This window comes from Engystomops pustulosus, chromosome 8 (assembly GCF_040894005.1).
Source record: "Engystomops pustulosus chromosome 8, aEngPut4.maternal, whole genome shotgun sequence".
NCBI classification, from domain to species: Eukaryota; Metazoa; Chordata; class Amphibia; order Anura; family Leptodactylidae; genus Engystomops; species Engystomops pustulosus.
Window position 1 is genome coordinate 51,141,612 of NC_092418.1, and position 16,544 is coordinate 51,158,155.

Below are 16,544 nucleotides of genomic sequence, written 5' to 3' on the forward strand. Positions count from 1 at the left end.
AGGCAGATAACTGTTTTTCTACCAATTATCAAGAACATAGCAATAAAATATAAAGGAGGCTAGTTTGTTTAGCTTGCGCCACTCCACAAGGTCCAGGATCTCTAAAATCTAGATAGTAGGTTTTGGTTTATTAATCTAAAACTCTCTAGATAATAATAAACTTTCTAAAAAATAAAAATAATAGGGAGTGCATTTTTTATTACACTATATTGCCATTGTCATCCCCAATTATGTAAAGAAAAATGCACTATATATAATTTTATGGCCATCAAAAGAATTATGTGGCTAATAATTAAAACAATAGTATAAGGCTTTACTGGTTAAAATATTTTAGTATTTTGTTTACATTTATACCTTTTTTGTACTGAGAGATTTTTTTTTTGCACAACAAGTTTTACGAGAGGAAAACATGTTAAGTAGAAAAAAAAAAGAATGAACAAGGATGCTCAACACAAAAGTTTAGTGGCAAACATATTTATATATTTTTAGTGCAGCGTTTCTTTATGCTCTTTGGTTTACACCCTGTGTACATGTACTTCTAGTTGGAGAAGGTTTATTATGATGAAGGGTATGGATGTGAGACCCTATAGCTGTCTTTGGTCTGCCTTCGTCTAGCCTGCTTTGTATGCTCTGCCTGACATTGTGATAGAACATGTACCACAGTCTTAAATGGGTCTGTATTGTGCACATTGTATGTAAATTTTTTTTATTCCCTTGCTAGAATGCTTAAAAAAATCATCCTGTTTGTCAGTCGTAAATAACTTGATAACCTTATTATGATCTGATTGTTAAGCACATAACATTCCCACTGCTTGAATGGATTAACTGTGCTAAAATTCCTGAACAGCATGAGCTAACCCTTTTTGTTTTTTTGTGTGTTTTTTTTTCTTGCCAAGCTCTCAATTGTTTGGATACCTTTTAATATGCCTGACAAATCTTTCAAATATAGACTTATTAATGTTTGTTTATGTATTTCACAAATTCAGTGGCTAAAAATACATGATGGTGCAAATGTATCACAATTTTTTTCAGTTTCCACTTTGGTACACACTGCATCACAAGCATCTGTATCTTTATAATACTGATGTTTTCTGAGACATTGCAATAGGTATCATTATTTTGGTGTAAATACTAGGACTCTAGAATCGTTAAACCAAACTTTCAATTCTGACTCCTCAATTTCCCTAACATCAACTCCAGCTCCACCAAAATTGTTACAGATTCAGACTCCATAGTCCTGTTTTCCTGGTAACTCAAGCTGTGCTGAGATAAATGCAGGAATTCCTTCCCAGTGCAGAGGAGCTTCACTACTGAGCATGGCCTGTCTGCACAACTCAATGAAAGCTTACACAACTCATGGAATTGTTAATTGGGGTGAAGGCAGGGTAGCGTTGAGTGCAGCTGAGAAGTTTTTACTGCTCCTGGGTCCTCTCCTGTCACGACACTCCATGTACTGACACATGGCACTGTTTGTATGTGTTGGGTTAGGGACACTGAGCAGAATGGCCCCAGGAGCAGGAGAGGTACTGCTCCCAGATCCTCTGCTTCTACTAGTGCTGCTCTGCGCCGAGTCCTGATGCCAGCGCATACTACCTGCACACAGAGTTGAGCATTGCATGAAGAAAAGAAGAGCATTTTTCTGCTATTGATGTCTCCAGTATTATATTCTATTATAGGGTCTCCCGTATCTGCCTTCTATGGTGGTCTCCAGTATAAGCAGTTTTATGCTCTAGGACAGAGATGCACAACCTTTATCGTTCGGAGGGCCGCATTATCATTTCGCTCAACTTCATGGGAGATCACTAGTGGCTAGCACCGTAGAGATGCCAAAAGCCACAGTACCGCCCAAATGCAACCCCACAAAACTGGATAATACAACATTTGTACAATAACAAATACAGACCACAGGACTAAAAATACAATGCACAAACCAGATGATCGTAAAAGTGGAGACCACCCCTATAGCAGACCTATAATACTGGAGACTCCCAGAGCAGACATATAATACTGGAGACCCCCCAGAGCAGAGGTATAATACTGGAGACCCCCCAGAGCAGAGGTATAATACTGGAGACCCCAGAGCAGAGTTATAATACTGAAGACCCCCCAGAGCAGAGGTATAATACTGGAGACCCCAGAGCAGCGTTATAATACTGAAGACCCCACAGAGAAGACCTATAATATTAGAGGCCCCCATAACAGACCTAGAGGAAACCCTCAGAGCACATGTATAATACTGAAGACCCCCAAAGCACAGGTATAATACTGGAGACACCCCAGAACACACACATAATACTGAAGACCCCCCAGAACACGCACATAATACTGGAGACCCCCCAGAACACACACATAATACTGGAGACCCCCCAGAACACACATATAATACTGGAGACCCCCCAGAACACACATACAATACTGGAGACCCCCCAGAACACACACATACAATACTGGAGACCCCCCAGAACACACACATGATACTAGAGACCCCCCAGAACACATACATGATACTGGAGAACCCCCAGAACACACACAATGCTGGAGACCCCCCAGAACACACACACAATACTGGAGACCCGCCAGAACACACACAATACTGGAGACCCCCCCCCCCCCCCAGAACACACAGAATACTGGAGACCCCTCAGAACGCACAGAATACTGGAGACCCCCCAGAACACACACAATACTGGAGACCCCCCAGAACACACACAATACTGGAGACCCCCCAGAACACACACTTAATACTGGAGACCCCCAGAACATACACATAATACTGGAGACCCCCCCCCCTCATAACACATACACATACTGGAGACCCCCCCAGAACACATACATAATACTGGAGAACCCCCCACAACACACACATAATACTGGAGACCCCCAGAACACATACATAATACTAGAGACCCTCCAGAACACACACATAATAATGGAGAACCCCCCATAGCAGGCACTAATACCAGACACCCCCCAGAGCAGGCACTAATACCAGAGACCCCCAGAGCAGGCACTAATACTGGACACCACAACCCCCCTGTCTCGAGACGGGACTAATACAGGAGAGGACCCACCCCCTCCCCCAGCCAGAACAGGAACTGATACTGGAGACCCCCAGTATTATATGTTGCAAAATGACAAAAAAGTAATGTTTTGGACATTTGGGAGCAATTTTTGGTTATGGGGTTAAAAGCTGGGAATACCCGTTATTATATTTTGATAGATCTGACATTTTAGGAAGCAGCGATACCTACCTAACATGTTTATGATTTTTGTTGTTTACTTTTATATTAGCTCTAGGGAAAGGGGGGTGTTTTGAATTTTTCTTTTTTTACAATTTTTTACACCCCCTAGGGTACTTTAACCCTTTGTTGTCTGATTGATCCTACCATATACTGCCATACTACAGACGATGTAAGCCAAGATAGCGGCGCGCACTTCACAAAGAAGCCAGTAAGCAATGTGCAAAAAGACACAAGGGAATCCATAAGGAATTAAACATGCATAATTGTGATAGATTTGCCCCATTATGTCCTTGATAAAGCAGGGAACATAATTGGTTGCACTTTTCACAATCGTTTGTATTTTTGTATAATTGTACAAAATTGAACCCTTTTTTTAACTCGTGATAAAAGAAAAAAAAACATTACTGTACTACTATGCAGAGTTTGAAACTGATAACAGAATATAGCCTTCATATGTGTCATATTATTGGGTTACCACAGAAAATCCTTATTCTCATGATCATACTTTGTGATCTGTTTTATAGAATATAGCTTATTGCTTCTTTAAGTCTCTACATACCTGTATTTCTTAGCCAAAGTGGTGAAATTCCTTATTCTGTCATCTCATCTGATTTAGTATATACTTTAGTATACTTTCTAGATTATACTTATTTATGAATTTATGTGGGGTTTTTTTGGGGGGGGGGTAACACCAAATTGTCAATATAATCATAATATTTGAATTAGAATTGCAGAGAAATAGCACAAGGCTCAGTACCTCTTTCAACTTAATGTTTGCTTTTTATCATATCATTTCTTTAAGACTATTTCTTGCTAACCATTAGATGACTCTCAATACTTTATTGCAAGCCATTGTGCAGTGCTCTGGAGTATTTTGTTGACCCCCAATCTAGGTATACAGCCTTCCATTTTCAATCTACAGTGGTTTTACTGAAAATGTGGTAATAATACAGGCAGTCCCTAGGTTGAGTACAAGATATATTCTTTAGGTTATTTTCTTAAAGCAAACCTGTCACCTGGAATGTTATTTTTAGCTGGTGACAGGTTCCAATAGCAGTTGCTATGCTGATTTTAAAAATGCCTTTGTCAGCATTCAGAATAATTTCAGTAGTTTATATAATTCAATATACATTACCTGGTTCCCTGCCAGCAGCATGTGGTGAGTCTCTGGGGAGGGGCAGCTGCAGTCTGGGTGAGCCTGTGTCAGTCTCCTCTCTTCAACACGCATACAGCTCCATCACACCTCCACCTTTTTTGTCATGGGCTTTGAGCAGGCAAAGGAGGGAAGGGGGATGGTGTAGAGGAGAAGAATGCATGAGGGGACATGGGCACACAGGCTGCAGCTCCCTTTCCCCAGGTACTCAACACACACTGCTGGGAGGGAGCCAGGTTAATGTGAATTAAACTTTTGTAAACTGCTGAAATTGTTCGGAATGCTAACAAAGGCAGTTTTTAAATCTGTATAGCATAGGCTACTGGAACATGACACCAGCTAAAAATGGCATTCCAAGTGACAGGTTTGCTTTTAAGTTAAATTTCTAAGTAAGTCAGGTATATTTTATAATTGTACCTCCAGGCCAATATTTTTTTTGACCCAGTGACAGTTGGATTCTTCAAATTTTATGCTTTCCCAGAAGCTAATTGCAGCCTGGGACTATAGTAAAAAATCCTCCCAAGGACTTCACTAGAGGTCACAGTGTGCAAAGAGGCCTGTAATTAGGGGGTGTCCTTAAGTCGGGGACCTTCTGTATATCATCTTTATTCCTTACTGGAAAATGGTTAAAACTATATAATCTGCCATGTTATTTATTTTTTCACTTACATTTTTAGATATTAGCTCAGAAGAAGAGGAATATTTTATCGATTATGATATGGATTGCTTGTCTTGTCCACATGAGGAGGACAGTGGACTGGGTCTTCTTGCACGCTTTGCAGCCAATGAACCACCCAATCCTATAATTTCTCCACCTTTAACCACTGTTCATTTGGATGAAAAACAACCAAAACTGGAGAATAAACAAAAAGTGATGGGTAAGTTTTGCTGTATATTTAAAGGTTAACCATCATAGAATTTTGGAATGGCTGTGCTAGTTAGTTTTAGGAATCAATCAGCATTGTTCTATTTATCCTGCTCACTTATCAGTATGTATACCTCATAATTTTGTTGAATTTCTTCAGTGGTTTTCAGTGGAATAACAGTATTCTGGGTTGATAGTACCGCTACATTCTTTTACCATAATACTGTTGCCATATTAACTTGCAACAGAGAAGTTGTCTATCAACAACTTTCCTCTATCCTTAAACATCATGCCAGAGCAAATTATGCTTAAAATTGTTGAATTGTACTTGCTTTGTTTCTATGAATCTATCCTTCTTATACGTGACATGCTGCAGCAAAATTTTTAATGCACACCAATTTTTTAATGACCTGTTCACCGTATAGGTCATTAATACAAAATTGTGCTAGTGCTGCACACTTGAAGTGCTGGAAGCTATCAGCTCCTTCCATTGTGTAATGGTCATTCAGATTAAGTGCAGGTTAAAACATGTTTATCAATCAGTTATAAAAATGTTTCTCTCTGGAAATGTTTTGTGCTGCTTTTGTTGTGTTCTTTTAGTTTTTAAACACAGTAATATGCCATCATTTTACATGTTTTAAATGGCGTAAACTGAACGATCGAGTAGGAAGTTTAAGGTGGGTTCAATCCCATATTCACAATGTAGTGCAGGCCTGTGTTAGTTGCACTATTATGCAGATTTATAATTGATCAGGTGACGGAATAGCTGGTTTATTAGACAGAGGGTGCAGTCACACGTTGCAGTTAAAACTGCATCACAATCAACTTTGAGGTGGTTTTAGGTGCAGTTTTGTCAATTTAACTGGTGAAAGACATGAATTGAATGGGTGAATGAGATTTGTGGAGTAGGTTTCCCCTTCAAAATCAAATTCACAAAACTGCACCTAATTTACCTTTGCGGTAAATTAACAAACCTTTTATAAGGGGTCAGTTTTCTTAATCAGACATTCTCGCTAACAAACCTAAGATGAACAGAGTAGTGCAGATATGTGTCCACAGCATTGATACGAGGGGTGACACATCCACACATATCTTAGCGAACTGTAAAGAGAACTGAAGTGTGATTAAAGGAGATATATGACCAGAATGAAGGATTGTCAACTAAGCATGCTTAGATTCTGGTGTGTGCTCCCTCTTGCAGGATCCACCCTTCTTTAAACTTCTAAGGCATTTGTTTTTAGGAAAAAAATACTTTAAAAATTATGCAAATTAGCCTGAGGGGCTCTGGGCTCCATAGATGTCAATGGAGGGTAAAGAAATGATTGCACTCGTACACAGATTTATCCTGTCAATTGCCCAATGTATACTGTGCCTCAAGCAAAAGGTGGCTAACGCCAAGCCATCTTTGAACCTGTATGATGTGTTCCTTTACATGTTTTCCTGTTTAAAGATACAGATTCTGACGAGACTGAATCGGAAATGGAAGAAAAAAATGATACTACATCTTCACTTGACCTCAAGTTTACCTCAAAAAAAGTATTAAATTCTAAAATAGCTACCAATACAATAGAAGTGGAAACCATTGGAGGGGAAAAGATAATTAACAAAGCCCGGAAGTTTACCAAAACTAAATCAAGAAAAGATAGCAGCCAAGAACACGAAGTAGAAGTGAGTGATGATGATCTGTGGAGACGGCGAAGAAGTGAACGAATCTTTCTCCATGGTACAATCAGCTCTCCATCTGTTTTGACTGATGGCAGTACAAGTGTGACCCCTGTGTCCAAATCGGTTCGCTGCAGCAAAATGACTAGCCCTAAAAAAGTAAAGGAGCAAAAAGACAACTACAAGGTATGCAAGCTGGTCATGTACATGGGACCCCTAAGAGAATCTGATAATGATAATGGCATGTCTATGGTGACTACAATCTGTTCCTGTTGACATATCTTATGACTTATCTGATTTTATTGTTTCTCCAAAATAAAGCATGCTGAAAGATATAGGGTCAGGAAGTAAGAGTTCTCCTTTCGGAGACTTTGCCAGTTAAATCCATCTTGTAGGTGTGTGGAGACTTATAGACATTGATGTTCCACTAGGGGATTCTGGGAAATATGCAAATGAATTTTTTTAAATTTGGTTTTCTGGGCCAACCTGAAAACCCCTAGGTCAACAGAAGGCGTAAAGTTAAAATAAAAAGTGAAATTACCTGAACCTTTGTTGAAACTAAATTAGCATCATGGGAACTATCAACGAAGCATCATTTGCCATACCATTTAGCATTTGATATAATTTTTACAATAGTAGCTCCATTTTCAATTTAATAAAAATGTTGTGTACAGAGCAGGCTAACAAGCTGCATACCCTTATCCTACATGTGATCCACATTTATCACCATATTCTGACACCTTTAAATTTTCACACTTTGATGTACAGGCCTGGGTAGTGTTTCATTGATTGTTTGTGACATGAGAGAACATTTTCATTGATGCCATTTTGGGGCTGTATGATTTTTTTACCTATTGTTTTTTTTTATATTTTGATCAGACATTTTGGTACGCAGGAATACCTAACATGTTCACAATTGTATTTGTTTTTGTATATATTTGCTCCAGGGAAAGGGGAATTATTTGAAATTCATAATTTTTTAAAACTTTTTTAAATATATTTTTTACTGTTATTACAGAAAGTGCCGAATGACAGCTATGGGACACACTTACAGGCTCCCAGCTGTTATGGCAACCAATTGGGACCGATCACCATTTAATGATGGTAGCCTCCATTTGCAGGTTCAACCATGACACCTAATAGGCTTATTGCAGTCATCAGTGCCAGCACTGAGCCCGGCAGTTACCGGCACCTGTCGTGTATGGAAGAGCTCAGGCTGTGAGCTCCTTCTACATACCACTTCACCACCAGCTGACATATTTTTTTCGTTGGCCAGTTGTGAAAGGGTTAATAATGCAAATACTCACATGCATTACACAATGGTTTATGTTTACGTACAACTATTTTATTCACATTGCACTAACTCTAGTATGCAATTACAATATTGAATATGAACTTTAAGTTGCAAACATTAAAGGCATACTTTGCATACATTCACATTAACACCTTAATAACGTGACATATCGGAGAGGCTACGATGGGACAGGACCCCCAAATATTCCAGTGATCATCTGGGAAATCACATCCTCTAATTAATTGTACTATTTGCACCAATGTACTATGTGCACCATTGTATATTATGTGCAGTGTACTGCAAAAAGAATTTGATTGATTATATAATTGTGTATATCATAATTGATGTATTGTTTTTCTTGTTTTTCTATAGAACAAAAAAAATAAAGAGAATTCATCTTTGGCTTCTTTAGATATTGGGAGTTCTGGGCCTCAGAATCACCTCAGTATTATTAATTCCATGGCCTGTTTTCGAAAAAACAAACTGAAGCTAAAGCCTAAAGGTTTGAAAGAAGAGGTATGAGTTTAAAAACAATACTTTATTATAAGAAAACGTGTAAAGGAAACCTATCACCAGTATAGGTATTTTTCAACAATGACAGGTTCCCAAAGCCTATCACATAATAATTCCAAAGCTGCTTTTATGATTTCTGTGTAATATAGTTTCTTTATAATCACTTACTTTAGCTGACCTGGCTCCCTGGATCCCTACTCCGTGCACACACGCTGCATGGTCCTCCCTCTTCCTTTTCTAGGTTGACCCGTCACTGACATCAGCTCACCGCAGCTCTCTGCACTGAGAAATGAAAACAAGTTTCCCCATCTCCACTCTGTCAGCTATGGTCACCCCTTGATGTACATCGACATACATCAAGGGGTGTACAGGTTGAGCCCTCTCCGTACAGACCGGGAGCTTGCTGCATATTGCAGTTTACCCTTTACATGAAGTTGGGGGTTCATCTTGGCTGTGATTGTCACTCCCTGGGACAGCCATAGAGACTTGTCATTTTTGCACAATCCAGGGACTTGTCATTTCTGCACAGCCCAAGGACTTGTCGTTTCTGCTCATCTGTTACAATGTGCCACCAGCAAAAACAACCCTTACATGCGTGTAAGTTTGTCCCCCGTGGATCGGAACCATCCCCCCCCAATGAGCTTACCAGGGGATCTAATACCTTCTGCCCGAGGGTGGCTCCTCTTCGCGAGGGGTTCCGCCTCCTGGCAGGACCCGGCTGTGAGTAATTGAGCATGCTGCAAATGCTCAGTTACTTACATTGTACACTGCAATACAAGGGCTTGAACAAGCAATCATCAATTCGCTTGTTCAAGTTAACAGTGGAAAAGTTAAAAAATGTAAAAAAAAAAAACATTAAAAATCTTTTTATAGTAATAAATAAAATAAGTCCTATAATCCCCCAAGTTACATATAAAATGCAAATAAATGTATATAAAACACAAAATAGTATGCATATTTGATATCAACGCGTCCGTATTAATCTGTACAATAAATCTAAATCAATATTGAACCCGCTCGGTGTAAGATGTAAAAAAACACAAAAAACTTCCCGTAATATACAATTTTTCATCAAATACCATCACAAAAAATGTTCTAAAAAGTGATCAAAAAAGGTTATACGCTTTAATTTCGATACGACTGAAAAGAACAACTCTTTTCGCAAAAAATTAGCCCTCAACCAGATCTGTTAACAGAAAAATACAAAAGTTATTCCCCTGAAAATTTGTCGATAATAAAAACAATGCAATTTTTTCTAATACTGGTTTTGCTTGGTAAAATTGAGCAAAGATAAGAAAAACTATATACAGTAAATGAGGTATCACCGCACTAAAATATAATAAAAATTGAGGATTTTCTTTGCGTCCCCTTTGAAATAATTAATAAAATCTCATGAATAAGCTATAGACTCCCCAAATTATCTATACAAGTGTATCTCACCCTGCAAATAATAAGCCTCATATGTTCACATTACCAGAAAAATAAAAATGTTATAGCCTGTACTTTGTGACAATACAGATCTGTTATGAATGGCGCTCTTTTCATTCTATGCCCGGCCGTGTGCCCCTACAGCAGATTACCACCACATATGGGGTGTCGCTACACTCGGGAGAAATTGGGCATCAAACTTGCAGAGCATTTCATAATTTAATTTATTATGAAACCATCAGTTTTGGGCTTAGTGAATGTAGTCTCCCAAAAAATTCAAAGGTTTCTAAATCGCAGGTCCATATTGTTTTAATACATGTAAAACACTTAAAGGGTTAATAGACGTAATAGAAGTTGTTTTACTTACGTTGAGCGGTGAAGTTTCTATAGTGGGGTAATTTATGGGGTATTACTATTATTTAGACAGGAGGTGTCTTTGGAGCACACAGTGAAAGCCGTGAAAACAGAGCCCACAAGAAAATGGTGCAAAAATAGTTTTTTTCATCCAAGTTTTTGTTTTCAATGATTTTTATTGAAATTTCCCAATATGTAAAAAAATAAACAATGCTTGACAAAGATTGACAAAAAAGGTCATACATTGATACATGAGGACATGTACAAGAATTCTTAGTCTAAATAAACCTAAAAGAAAATAATGGGAGTCACCATACCATTTACCAAATACTTATTAAAGCTATTAAGCTTCAATAAGTATTCGTTCATGAGTACTTGTTAACTTCACATGCCAAGTTTAACTGGGGGTAAGGGAAGGGAGAGGATAGGGAGTCGGGTGAAAAAGGGGGAGAGAGCAACTGACTACATAGCATGCTGTATAGTTTATCATTAATCATGATCCAATTTAACTTCACCAGTTGTATCGGGATAGTGGCCTTATTCCATCATGTGGCAATTGCAGTCATTGCCGCTAAAAATAAATAGGAAGTAAATCTATGTTGGGGGGGACTCAAGACCAGGTATAGTACAATTAAAGAGAGCTTGAACCGGAGACAGTTTTAGGTTAATTTGCATTATATAATACAACATATTATATATACGTCTCCAGAAATCTTTTACTTTAGGGCAATGTCACCCTATGTGCATGGGAACCCCCCATACCACAACCTCTGAAGCACTTCAACAGTGCCATGGGGAAAATTTGCCAGATGGGAAGGCACCATATACCACCTCGATAAAACTTTGCCTCCACTAAATTGTTGTTAATTGTAATTCTAAAGGTGCATTCCGCCATGTCCTGCCACTCCCACATAGACAGAGTTTGGCAAAATCATTTTCCTAGGCTAACATGTAAGGAAGCTTACTTAGGGAAAATACAAGCATAGCATATATTTGTGATAATATTTGTCTACCCCAGTAACAAAAAAGACAAGTTTTTCAAATATAGAATGGGTAAATATATCAGGGCTTATTTTTTTAAATGACTGTAAGAAATGTGTAATTTCGGAAATATTCCCAATCTATTGACAAAGTCAGCAATCTTGTACAGGTCCTTATCTAACGACCATTGAAAGTCTGATAGCAGTAGTCCTGAATCAAAACTAGGTTGGAAAAGAGCAGAGCAGCTGGAGTATAAGGAGGCATCATCCTAAACCTATACGTTATTCTATCCCAGACAGCCAGATTTGAGGAGAGGAGTAGCATTTTTTAGCAAAGGAAACCACACTCTTCAGAGTTTAGTGGTGCTCAAAATAGGATTCTCAGTCCAATTTCATCAATTCTGAAAAATTTGGTACACACAATAATTCTTCTTGCATTTCTTTTTTGTTTATTTCAAAATGATAACTTCACAAAATAGAGCCTTCAACATTATAGAGAGTTGTATGAAATTCAAATATAGCAGATCAATAAGTTACAACGTTTCGGTCTGGTTGCAGCAGGGAGCCATAATCTTATAGGTGAGGCAGGAGTGCTTCTTGCTTCACCTGCATCACATATAACATTATGGCTCCCTACTGCAACCAGATCTAACTTGACAAAGGTCGAGAAGACCAAAAGGTCGTAACTTTTTGATCTGCTATATTTGAATTTCATATAACTCTATATAATGGTGAAGGCTATATGTTGTGAAGTTATCATTTTGAAATAAACAAAAAAGAAATACAAGAAGAATTGTGTGTGCTACATTTTTCAGAATTTGAAGAGAAGAGTAAACACAGGAAAACAGGTCTATCCTTTGGTTTAATCCAGGGAAGAAGGTCAATAGGGACCAGGGAGCATGCAGTTTGTTTGATTTTGTGCTCAGAGTGGTAGTCTGATTGTCCTATGCAGGGAAACCAGCGTGACTAACCTAGCCATGTAATAATAATATTTGGAAACATTCGGAACACCTAGTCCCCCTTCCACTCTAGGGGTGAACATGGTGATCCGCGCAATCCTACTATCCCCAGTCCCCCATATAAACCTTGTAAGCATGTACATGAAGTTGACCCAAAAATTTCTGATACATCAATGAGGATTTTTCGTCAAGTTTTTTTTTTTTTTTCCTGCTTCCCAGTACATGGCAGGGTAAATGAAATACCATCAATAGAAAGTACAAGCCCTTATAAAGCTCTGTAGCTGAAAAAAAAATAAAATTTATGGATTTTTAAAGAAGGTTAATATGCAAAAATTTGCAAATACATTTTATGGCTACCAAAACAAAAAGAAAAAATTAGTCAGCTCACTCACGAATACCGATATGTAGAGTCCAATTGTGGTGGAGGGTGCATGGAAAAAAGCGCTGTGGCGATCAGCTGTAGTAATTAGAAATATCCAAGAAAAAGTGGTACATCCGTCACTAATCTATTATGGATTCAAATATTATGGGTTTTTAAGAATATCAAGACCATTTTTTGGAGTGCCAGATGTACCACTTTTTCTTGTATATTTCTAATTTTATGGTTACATTTGTGGCTGTATCTATTTAATAATTAGAAAAAGTTCAAGGGATATGAATACTTTTGCATCCCACTGTAAATCCCAAACCAGAACTCAGCACCAGAACCAAACTCTTTCCAAAAATACTTAACCAGTACAATACTAGATAGATAAATACAGTTAAGATCCAACTGTTTACATAAATACAGCACTAAAAGCAGGCTCAGTACATAAATACAGTATCCGAAATAAGCTTAGTCAGTAGTCTCTCTTGGTCTGTTTCAGTAAACCCTTTTGTTCTCTGTAAGCCATAGACATGTAGAAGTAACATTGTAACTAAGGGGCACATTGCAGCCAGTTTCTTTACAAACTAAGGAGGATTTAGTAGGCAAGTATGTTTAGAAAAATGTTCAGAACACCCTTTCCCCCCAAACAATATCAAACACCGCCTTCATCGTCCATCCCACCACATGGCAGATGCGGCCCTGCTTCAGAGCTTGGCAGACAAAACTTTGCTGTGGGCATGTGTTAATTAAAGTATGTTTTTATTGAACCCTGGATTGCTTAAAAAGAAAGGTGAAAAAATTACATTTTGGACATTTTGTCTCCCAAATAGACTATTTCCTAATTTGTTAATATACAGATTTCCTCAAATATCACTTTTAATATTTTGGCAGAGTAAATGTGGAGCTGTCAGCAAACTAATGGAGAGTATGGCTGCAGAAGAAGACTTTGAACCTAGTCAGGATAGCAGTTTCTCAGAAGATGAAAGTTTTTCCATCCCTGTAAACTCAGAAAGACCAATAACACCTGGTATGTATCTTGCATTAACCTTTACTTCAATAAAGAGTCATTGTTACCTGAATATCCTCATCAATATTTGCAGTTCTTTAGACAGCTTTAGATATTATAATTTTTTTTTTCATGAAATGTGAGACTTGAAAGAGGACCCATCACCAGAACTTTAATTCCTCCTCACCAGGAGTACCTGCTGGTAAAGAGTTAAACATCCTTCCCATATCATTGAAAAAGTCAAATTCTAAATAGAAGAGTCAAGTTTTCTACAGGCTGCCAGTGAACCACACCTCCTTCTTTTGATTTACAGCTCAGTGTCTCTTCAAATCTCTATTACGGGAGACAGGAAGTCCTCTTACTTGCATGCTGAATTTAGCAGTGAGCATTGTGTGGGAAACTGCAGATTTACCCATAGTGGTGCCCAATCAGTGCTGGGGGGCCACAAAGACACAGGCAAAAAAAAGTTTGGTGAACAATTTTACTGGTAGGAGGAGGCAGATTTAAGCTGGGACACCTGTGATGCTCCTTTTTTAAAATTATGTGTTATTTGACTTATAGCATTAGCAGACCAATAGCAAAAATTATGAAATAGATACCATCTTTTGTCATTTTTACAGTAGTGAAACTGAATAAATCTTAAGTACAAAATATATACAGATGCAGAGGTCCATGTACTTTGTAGACTGTAAGATCGGTCTCACTGGAGCTTTTTCTACAATGGGGAAAAAATATTTAGTCAAACACTAATTGTTTAAGTTCTCCCATTTAAAAACATGAGAGAGACCTGTTATAGGTAAGCCTTAACTACGAGACAAATTGGGAAACAAATCAAGAAAATCACATTGGTCCACATTTATCAAAAAAAGTGCAAACCCTACTATGTGCAGTTTGCCTGCAGAGTGTGCAGGACATGACAAATTGCTGTGGGCGCAACTTTAACATAGAGTGTCCAACACAATTCTGTCGAACGCTGCATAATAAATGTGACACAAGGTCCCAAGGTGCATCGTAACTCCTCTTTCAATGAAGAATTTTGTGTCCCGTTGGGTATAGTGCAGTTGCCACGCAGATGTGTCACGGACACTTTATAAATACATGTGCAAGCAATTGGCACTTAAAAGAATATGTGAAGTCAGACAAAAACCCCGCTGCAGGGGCTTCAATAAATGTTGGCCATTGTATGATTTTTAAATGATTTTTTGCTAATTATGGTGGACAATAAGTATTTGGTCACTTACAAACAAGCAAGTTTTCTTGTTCTCACAGACCTATCACTTCTTCTTTAAAAGGCTCTTCTGTTCTCCACTCATTACCTGAGTTTGAACTTGTTATCAGTATAAGAGACACTTTTCCACAACCTCCACAACTTGTTGTGTTTTGAAGCGAGGGAATACTGTGTTGCATCTAAAGAACACCATACCTACTGTGAAGCATGAGGGTGGCAACATCATGCTTTGGGGCTGTTTCTCTGCAAAGGGGCCAGGACGACTGAACCGTGTACATGAAAGACTGAATGGGGCCATGTATCGTGAGATTTGGAGTACAAACCTCCTTCCATCAGCAAGGGCATTTAAGATTAAAGTTGGCTGGGTCTTTCACCAGGAGAATGATCCCAAACATACCGCAGTGAAGGAGTGGCTTTGTTAGAAGCATTTTAAAGTCCTGGAGTGGCTTAGTCAGTCTCCAGATCTTAACACCATAGAAAACCTTTGGAGGGAAGTCCCTGTTGCCCAACGACAGCCCCAAACTACCCCTACTCTAGACACATTGCCAACAAGGGATATATTACATTAGTATTGAGATTAACTTTTGTTATTGTCCAAATTCTTATTTTACACCATAATTTGAAAATAAATTCTTTAAGAAAATTAGAAAATGTGCTTTTCTGGATTTGTTTTCTCATTTTTGTCTCTCATAGTTGAAGTCTACCTATGATGTCAATTACAGGGCTCTCATCTTTTTGAGTGGGAGAACCTGCACAAATACTCACTTACTGTATGCACATTTCAAATGGCTATATCCTCTGAACCATAGAACCCAGAAACACAGCTCTGGTGCGAGGATTGTGCCACAGAACCAGATATGTCTACTGTTTAAGTTACTGTTGAAAGTGGGAGATGTGAAAAAAAAAAAGAAACATCAAATTTCTGACTGCAACTTTATTTTCTATTTTGTATCTGCCATTGTTCAGAAGACATGGGCCTGACCACATTTATCAAAAACAGTGCAAACTGTACAATGTGCAGTTTACCTGTGCAGTGTGCAGGGTCCAAATGATTTGTGATAGTGGTGCATGTTCTTTATGAATCTGGACCCTGTCACTGCTCTGGAAGTGTGCACCATTTTTTTTTTTTTGGTGCCCTTGCTGCAGGATCATGGCACACAGTCCGACTAAGCACTAACACACGCCATTTGGTGCATATTTTTTCTGTCTTGTTGGGCACAATGCAGCCACAACATAAAACTGGTGCAAACACTTAATAAATATATGTACAAGCTGTTTGCACATTCTTTTCAGTGCAAAGTCAGCCAGAAAACGTTTGCAAACACTTCAATAAATGTAGGCGACAGTTTTTACATTTATCATCTGCTTATTGTATGTGCAATTAATACATGTATAGCTGTATGGCAGTTGTGAAAGGGCTAAAATGGAATCTTTTGAGTCTAATCATCTGGAAATTTTATGTGCATTTTTAGGTTTTATTTACCTATCTATAC

General features: G+C 38.3%; 1 protein-coding gene across 4 annotated transcripts in view; it reads left to right on the forward strand.

The window, feature by feature from the left end:
• Positions 1–16,544, forward strand: part of TNRC18 (trinucleotide repeat containing 18) — a 282,299-nt gene that overhangs the window by 204,023 nt on the left and 61,732 nt on the right. For 3 of the 4 annotated variants that reach the window (XM_072120908.1, XM_072120906.1, XM_072120907.1), the window contains exons 17-20: positions 5,073–5,273; positions 6,711–7,108; positions 8,589–8,732; positions 13,709–13,844. In XM_072120908.1, coding sequence (XP_071977009.1) covers positions 5,073–5,273; positions 6,711–7,108; positions 8,589–8,732; positions 13,709–13,844 — 879 coding nt within the window. The remainder of the gene's footprint in view (positions 1–5,072; positions 5,274–6,710; positions 7,109–8,588; positions 8,733–13,708; positions 13,845–16,544) is intronic. The other variant, XM_072120909.1, reaches the window with a different exon arrangement.